The 9,002-nt window shown below is 39.1% G+C and overlaps 1 gene segment (V, D, J or C); it reads left to right on the plus strand.

Moving 5' to 3' along the window:
- The first annotated feature begins 3,910 nt into the window (after positions 1-3,910).
- LOC101843126 lies at positions 3,911-4,843 on the plus strand. The segment is given in 2 exon segments: positions 3,911-4,015; positions 4,120-4,843. Coding segments are annotated over 2 exon segments (483 nt in total).
- The last annotated feature ends 4,159 nt before the right edge of the window (positions 4,844-9,002 follow it).

Genomic DNA, 9,002 nt, shown 5'->3' on the forward strand with positions numbered 1-9,002 from the left:
AGCACCCAACACCTAGATGTTCTAGAACAGTCAGATAAATGTAACAAAAAACCATATCTGGAGGTTTCAAATGAGCTGAGGGGTTCATTGAAACTTGCTAACCATACCCAATATCTTGTTTTCCTTCATAACAGCTCACAAAAAGCCTAGGTAGCTGATAGTTAGGGTTTATAATCTGAAATGCCAATCATTTTCTAAAGCAAAGGGTCAAGGCATCAAAAGGAATTAGAAATTAAGCTAAAGACCTGAGATCCTGTGTTGGTGAGACAAGAGCTTGTATCTCATGTGATTGACTGGAAAAATCCTACTTCTCACCAGTAGACCTGCCCCTTGGGTGATCCCAAAGAAAGGAGAGCAAATAACTGTACTTTTATTTAAAAAGTACTAGTGTACAGACATTTTGCCCAATTTTAACACACTCTAAACGAAAATATGAATACCTATTTTATTGTAGAAAATACACTGATGCCTCAGATATCAGACTGTAAGTTTTAAAGTGTTTCATTTGACATATGTTTGTGTGTGAACTCAACCATAAACTCAAATAATGAACACATATGCTGTGCTAACATTCCACCAGAACTGAGGTGATATAATCTTTCTTTAATTTCATTTACTGTGTTGAATGCCAGTTGCTGATGTTTGTGTAGTGGCTTTGGTGATTTTCCTGCTTTTAAATCAGATCATTCATATTCTCAATATATAGGTTTTGTCTGTTCATCTTGCTCCATAGTCCATCAAATGCTGTCTAGACAATGGAGGGAAAGGGAATTCAGTAGCTGTGTGGTCATGAAATTGATTGCTTTATTGTGGTCAAAGGAGCAATGTGATCTCTAGCTTCCTAGAGTCTCACTGGTATTTTTGTTTGATTGTTTTCTTAAATTACAGTACAATTATATATGTCGTTACACCATTTCCTCTCCTTTTCCCTACAAACACTCCTTTGCAGACCAGTGTCCCTGCCTTTAATATACTCCAGGCTTTATTGAAAGCTACCAGGTTACTGTCACATTATGTCTCCTAGCTCATATCCACCAGAGCAATCTGCACAGAATGTGTGTTTACCACCCCAGTTTTGGTTCCCTGAGGAGCAGCCTCCATCAGCTCAGGGTTTGACAGGAAGCCTACCAACCTGGCAGACCAAAAAACTTGATTTTCCTATTAAAGGTAGTAAAACTTAATTATCTAGAGCTGGTGAGGAGAGCAAAATTTAACTCTCTGAGCCTGACCTAAAAGGGAAAGGACACAACCCCCAAACACACACACACAAACACACACACAAACACACACACAAACACACACACACACACACACACACACACACACACACACACGGTCTTTCTATCAGCTTCTGCCTCCGTTCTTTATTTCTTTTCTTATTTCTATCTGTAATCTTCCCTTCTATCTCTCTTGTCTTCCTACTAACTCTCCTTCTACTTCTTTCCTGGTATTTTCATTCTCTTGTGTCTCTATTCTTTTCCTTACAGCTTACCTATCCCGGTAGACTCTTTCCATCAATAAAAAAATAACATGTGTTTACACCGTATTGTTCAAGTGAATGATTACAATGAATACAAGCAAAAAATAGCATGTTTCCCATATTTTTCAGATGATAAAAAAATAATTCCAAGAACCCACATATATCTGTATGCAAGCAATTTGTTATAGATTAACAGTGTGTATGCAAGCAAGACATTCTTTTACTGACAGGCTGTGTTTTGCAGTTAGAATGAGAGACCAATGTTTTTTATTATTTATGGAGGCAGAGGCAGAAACCCAAAGCTGTTAATCGAATTGAATTCCTGGAATCCAGTTGCAAAGAGGAGTCATGCCCAAATGAATCAAGATCAAGCTGGTGAAAACCTACAAAAGCAGCTGACCTAAACAAGGGGTTACACATGGACCCCAGACTGAGGACTGAAGGGCCAGCATGGGACCAATACAGACATCCCTCCCACAGAACCTGGGTGACAGAGAGGATGCCAGTATTTATTCCTGGCATACAGATGGACTCTGGGAACCCATAGCACGTGGAGTGATGCTCTATCAGCCTGGAGAAGAACGTAGGCCTTTCCCAGGATGATGTGACAAACTCTGAAAATCCCTCATGGAAGCCCTTACCCTCCCTAGGGAGCAGAGGGGCGATGGATTGGGGGGTGAGGGGTTGGGAGGATTGTGGGGGAGGAGGAAATGGGGAGGGAACTGAGAATTACATGTGTAAAAATTTAAATAAAAATATGAAAAAAGCAACAGGTAGAGGCAATTCTCAATATCAACAAGTGATTTATCAACCCAAAACACTGTACATTAAATAGTAAACTTTCTAAAATATGCCAATTATTTTAAGTTAATATCCTTATGCTATAAGCAACAACAGGAGAAATGTCATCATCCCATTAAGTTTTCCCCCTAGAGTGTCAGAGTTAAAACTGAAACTGAATTCTTGCCTTTGTGTCATATTTGTTTCTTTATTGTCAAGAAGCCTGTCTTGAATTTTTAACCCAGAGCATTTTTTTTGGTTTTTCGAGACATGGTTTCTCTGTACTGTTTTGGAGGATGTCCTGGAACTCGCTCTGTAGACCAGGATGGCCTCGAACTCACAGAGATCCACCAACCTCTGCCTCCCGAGTGCTAGGATTGAAGGCATGCTCTACCAATGCCCAGGTTCCCAGAGCACCTTTTAAACCCATGTGCCAATTGCATGATTAGTTGCTTGACTTTGAGAAAACAAGAACACTATATTTTATTGTCACAAAACAGAAGTCCACCCTTCAGTTCTGACTCATGACAGATCTCAATAAAATGTGTCAAACTAAAAAAAAAAAGAAATTTAGAAGAATCACGAATCTAAAATTTATATATGAAAAAGAAGCAGCTTTATTATTAAATCCTCATGGTGCATCACCACTAATTAACAGATGTATTTATATGCATATATGTTACATATTATATAAGTAAGGCAAGGGGCAAGGGCATAAATTGGTACAAGGAATTAATCATTGCCTCTGGTCACCAACCAATCCTAGCAAGGAAGGCATGTAGTCTGATAATAACTGGCTGTTGTTTTTTTGTTTCCGGGCCTTAATGAATCTCTCATTACACTATGTGCCTTTTCAAACTTCAGATTATTGCCCAAGGTTTTTCTCCTCGAAGCTGTTAACAAAAACATTTTCACCTAAACTTAAGTCATTCATAAAGCTTTGTTTCAGCGCTAATGCACTCTAAAACTTGTAAACACATCTCCCAACACAAAGACTAAAACAATTTGAGATAGCTAGGCTTCTGAATCTCATATATTTCTCTTAGGGATTCACCTAAGCCACAGTCTATAAGGCTGCTCAATAGAAACTCACATGTTCTAACTTCGTGACAGTTGTTTTTCTTATTTTCTATCCTCTGCTGGCCCCGTTTAATCAGAGGGAGCATTTCATCCTATATTTAGCTATATCACCTTTTCTATTAAATTAACTCTGTCACAAAAAAGGAGTCCACCACCTCAGCAGACAGCAGTATTCAGGGGTAGCATATGCCCATCAAGGTTGAAGTCCACACAACAGGATCAATGCTTGCAGAAAAGAGCATGTAACAAAGCAACGTCCACTGCCATGTATAATCCAGAACATGGAGAACTGGGGAAAATTAAAAATCAAATGTATCTTTTGTTTGCGTGTATAAATGAAATAGATGATACTTAATGTTTACCAAAGAGAATATCTTAATATGATATAGCAATTTCCAACTATTATCTTTATTGCCACACTATCCCAAGCACATTTACAAACAAACTAGGACCTGTCATCTCTAGGCTCCCACTACAGAGATTATTATATAGTAGGAAGATATGCAAATATGACCTCTCTTACTCATGAAAACCAGCCCAGCACTGACAGTACAGCTCAGGCAAAGGACCCCAGCCCTGGATTCCTAGGTCTTCACATTCAGGGGTCAGCACTGAACACAGTTCACATGATGGATTTGAGGCTGATTTTGGTTTTCCTTGTTGCTTTCTTAAAAGGTAATTTATGGAGAAGAATAGGCATTGAGTATGTTTGTGTAAATGAGTGATATAAATAATAACCTACTTTGGCAGTTTACTGACAAGATTTTCTCTATTTGCAGGTGTCCAGTGTGAAGTGCAGCTGGTGGAGTCTGGGGGAAGCTTAGTGCAGCCTGGAAAGTCCCTAAAACTCTCCTGTGTGGCCTCCGGATTCACCTTCAGTGATTACTGGATGAACTGCGTGCGCCAGGCTCCAGGCAAGGGGCTGGAGTGGGTTGCAGATATTAACTATGATGGCAGTACCACAAACTATATATCATCCGTGAAGGGCCGATTCACCATCTCCAGAGACAATGCCAAGAACACACTGTACTTGCAAATGAACAGTGTGAAGGCTGAAGACACAGCGACTTATTACTGTACTAGAGACACAGTGAGGGAATCTCAGTGTGAACCCAGACATAAACCTCACTGTGAGGCCTCTCATGGTCACCAGGGGTCACACAGGACACACAGAACTCAGGTTCATCCCTGGAGGTTATGCAGACATGGTTAGATGAAGCACCCCCATCAGGTGTCTGGGCTGAAATTTTTTCTTAAGATGTCTCCTGAATTCTTTCTACATACTGTTTTTTTCTTAGGGAACCAATGTCCTCAAAACATCATATGTTCTCCATGTAAGTGTGGAACCTCCCCTCTCTACTCTCCCTGAGGACTGTGCACTGCACTTCAGATGTGACCCAGCAGTGCTTTTAGCTTATAAAGTTCATTACTCCATCACCTCATCATTATTCACTATGGGATGTTTTCAAACTGAATCTTTCAGAAAAATATGTCTGTATGGAGTCACACACCTTTCAAACATACTTTATTGTCTTCTACTGGTCCCAAAGATGGATTGTGTCCCTAGTCTTTCCAGGAATTTTATCGTTAATGAGTCTTGGATTTTGTCAAAGACCTTTCCTACATCGGATGAGATGATCATGTGATTTTTGTCTTTAAGTCTGTATATGTGGTAGATTACATTTATTGATTTATACACGTTGAACAATCCCAGAATCTCAATGAAACCAACTTTGTCATGGTGAATGACCTTGATGTATTATTGGGTTAGATTTGCAAGGGTTTAATTATAATTTTTGCACCTATATGTATAAAAGAAATTACTCTGTAATTTTCATTTTAGATCTATGTATCATCTTTAGGTATCAGGTTAATTGGGACATCACACAAAGATTAGGAAGTGTTTTTGTTTCTTCACATACTGTTTTCACAAATACTGAAATCAATTCTTTGAAGATCAGGCCAAATTCTGGGTTGAATCAATCTAGCCCTGATGTTTCTTTTATTTGGTCGGTGTAGGGGCTTTTATTATCACTTCTATTTCACTAGGTTTTATAGGACACTTTGTAACATGGGTTTTCTAGCCCAGCAAGGTCCCAGTTGCCCTTCTCTGTATCAATGAAGCACACAGACACTATGATAATTAAAGATGTTCACTGGGGACTTTGGATTCTTATTCTTAACACATAGATACTAATCTATGTATTTCCACGTGGACTTGGCTTACCAGACCTGCAATTCCTTTGCCTGCTACATATAAACTTCTCAAGTCTACAGAGAGAAGAGATGAGACAGATTTCTTGTTTGTTCCTGCTTATATTTTGGTTCTTCCCAGTTATGTCACCTGTCTGGTTAGTCAGTCAATCAGTGCTTTATTAATTAACCAACAAGAGAAACAAACATACACAGAAGAACATTCCTCATCATACGTTTATGTTGCTTAACTAATCATGATTTAACTTTGGTAAGTGGTATATGCCAAGAATTTTATCCATTTCTTTTAGGTTTTCAAGTTTGTTAGACGAGAGATTTTTGATTCTTATGATTCTCTGTGTCTTCTCTGTATCAGTTGTGATGTCCCACTTTTCATCTTTAGTTTTACTAATTTGGACCTCACCACTTCATCTTTTAGTTAACTTGATGAAGGGCTCACAAAACTTATTTCATCAAAGAACCAACACTTCCTTCCTTTGCATTCTACTGATTTCAGCACTGAATTTGATTATATCTTGTCTTCTAATCCTTTGGGTGTTGTATACTACCTTTTATTGTAGAGCACACAGGTAAGCCAAGTTGCTAAAATGTAATCCCTACAAAAAGTTTTAGGCACTTAGTGCTATGAACTTGCTTCTTAGATCAGCCTTTGTTGTGACCCAAACAAGTATTGTGTGTACATTTTCCATACATTCTAAAAAGGTTTTTATTTCCTTTTAACTTTTGCCTTAGCCCATTTTCCATTCAGTAGTGAACTGTTGAATTTCTATGAGTTTGTGTACTTTCTGATGTTGTTGTTGGACTGTTCTCAACAAAGAGAAGGAACCTGGGATCACTTCTTTATGAATTTGAAGTCTTATTTGAGCCACCCAGGATTGTTTGTTGGTGTGCACTCTTATGACAACAAGTCTAGAGTCATATCTGTGTCCACAAACATGTTGTTCTGAGCAATTTCTGTTTACAGCATTGACATGACGGTTGGAAAGAATGACAGGGAATGAATATTTTTTCAAAAATTGGGCATAGCTGTGTTACCATGATATCACTGTATCATCAAGAAGGGCAGTAGAAAACCTCGTGGTTACTGAAGCAAAACAATGTCAGGTGAATTAAATTTTCTTAAATGCTATACCTAAGGGTTAGGTTGACCTCACTTTTAGCCCAGGTTGAGTCAGAAATTAGCCAGCATGTTTGGTCACTTCATTTTCTGCTTGTGTTAGGCATACTTATTCATCTGAGGTAGCATTCATCTTCCATTTCTTGATTATTTAAATATAGATATCTATTTTTCCTTTTATTATTTGATTAAAAACAAGCTTGTTTTACCTATCAATCCCAGTTCCCTCTATCTCCCCTCCACCCCTCATCCTCACTGATGCCTATCACATCTGATTTCTGATACCCAGGGAAGGTGAGGCTTTACATGGGGGAAATCTTTCAAGTCTGTCATATCATTTGGAGCAGGGCCTAGAACCTCTCCCAATTGGCTAGGCTAAAGGAGTGTCCCTATATGTGGAGAGGCCTCCAAAATCCATTCATGTACTAGCTATAAATATTGATGGAATACCAGAGGCCCCATAGATTAACCAGACCTCAAAATTGACACCCATGTTCAGGGTTTCTGGAACAGTCCTATGCTGGTTTCCCAGCTATCAGTGTGAGATCCATGAGTCCCCCTTGTTCAGGCCAGCTGTTTCTGTGGTTTTTTCCAACCTGTTCTTAACCTCTGTTCATCACTCATCCCTCTCTGCAACTGGATTACACAAATGGAACTAGAAGAAACTATTCAGAGGCAGGTAACCCAGTCACAAAAAGAAAAAAACATGATATGTACTCACTCATATATTGATTTTAGACACCACAGAGGAAGTGATTACCATTCTACAATCCATACCACCAGAGAATTTAAGAAACAAGGAGGACCCAGGGAGAAGGGAAAAGGGACTATATCTCCTGAGCTAACTTGGAGAATGGAGGGAAGGGAGAAAGAGTTAGAAGAAAGATAAGGGGAGAAGAGGAGGGTAGGGGAGGACATGAGAGGGCAGGAAGATTGAGTCAGGTGAAGAATAAAACAGAGCAAAAAAAGAGATACCATAATAGAGGGAGCCAATATAGGCTTAAAGAGAAATATGTCACTAGGGAAATGGCCAGAGATCTACAAGGTTGACCCCAACTAACAATCTAAGCAACAGTGTAGAGGCTACCCTAAATGCCCTTCTCTGATAATGAGATTGATGACCACCTTATAAGTCATGCTAGAGCCTTCATCTAATACCTGATGGAATCCGAAGCAGACACCCACAGGTAAAAACTGGGGTGAAACCTGTAATCAAGTATTGATATTTATAAATGGGTATAACATTGCATAAAATAGCAAGACAAAGAAAAATAAATATGTTTAACCCAGGTAATATTTGATATAATGAAGTAAGTCCTTTAGTCAGATCACAGCCTCTATCATTGATAGTCACTTATGGTGTCTTTGTTGCTGAGAATACTCTTATATTCCTGTGTCAGTCTGAGCTATGAAAAATATCATAGTATTATATCTATTCAACAAAATTTTACAATTAAGAAGAAATAGTCTTCCTGAATATGCACAGATATATGTGTGCTCAGAAAGTATAAACCACACAACCAATGTGATGTTGAAAGAGCCCACAGACATTCCTTATACTGAAGAATAGTGGCAGCACATGAGAAAGTTACAGACAGAAACAAATGATATCCACAGGCAGTAGCCCCACCGTCTTTGCCTAGAAAGGTTGACCCACCAGATGAAATGTTCTCTGGTGGGTAAACCTTTTGAATGTTAGTTGTCATCTCCTGTAATGGCCTCTGGCATGTGAGCATACCATTTGCTATGTGCACTGGGGCATCTCTGCAGTGGGGGTAGCTAATTGCTGGGGGCTGCATGGGCAAGGAGGATGAGCAGCCAAACTCCTGCCATCATCATCATGAGAAAACCTGGGATTTTAGGCTTTCTTTGACTTCTTCTTAACTTCAGGTCACACACACACACACACACACACACACAGACTAGGATCTTGTGGGTAGATGTCCACAGAGGCAGCATAACAGTAAACATACACATGGTCCTGGGATATATAAAGACTAGAATGGGCTGTCAGTATAATCACTGCTATAGAATCTGGATCGCAGAACTATTTTCCCACTGAGGTCCTACAGAGAAACTGTAAGGACATTGTTTATTCCTATCACATTGTGAAGTGATCTGGAATTGATAGAAACTATGGGATAGGAACATGCAGATTGTTTGACTCTCTGGGTTTCTAACTATTTCTGCAAAGATATGTACTGATAACAATCACACAGACACCGTGTCTCCTACTTTATATTTCACCAGAGCTGATTATGTTGTAAATGATGGAGATGCATCCTGGCCAATGTTGGCCATTGTTTATTTTTCCCTTAGTTCTCAAACAAT

The sequence above is a fragment of the Mesocricetus auratus genome, unplaced genomic scaffold, assembly GCF_017639785.1.
Source record: "Mesocricetus auratus isolate SY011 unplaced genomic scaffold, BCM_Maur_2.0 Super-Scaffold_15014, whole genome shotgun sequence".
NCBI classification, from domain to species: Eukaryota; Metazoa; Chordata; class Mammalia; order Rodentia; family Cricetidae; genus Mesocricetus; species Mesocricetus auratus.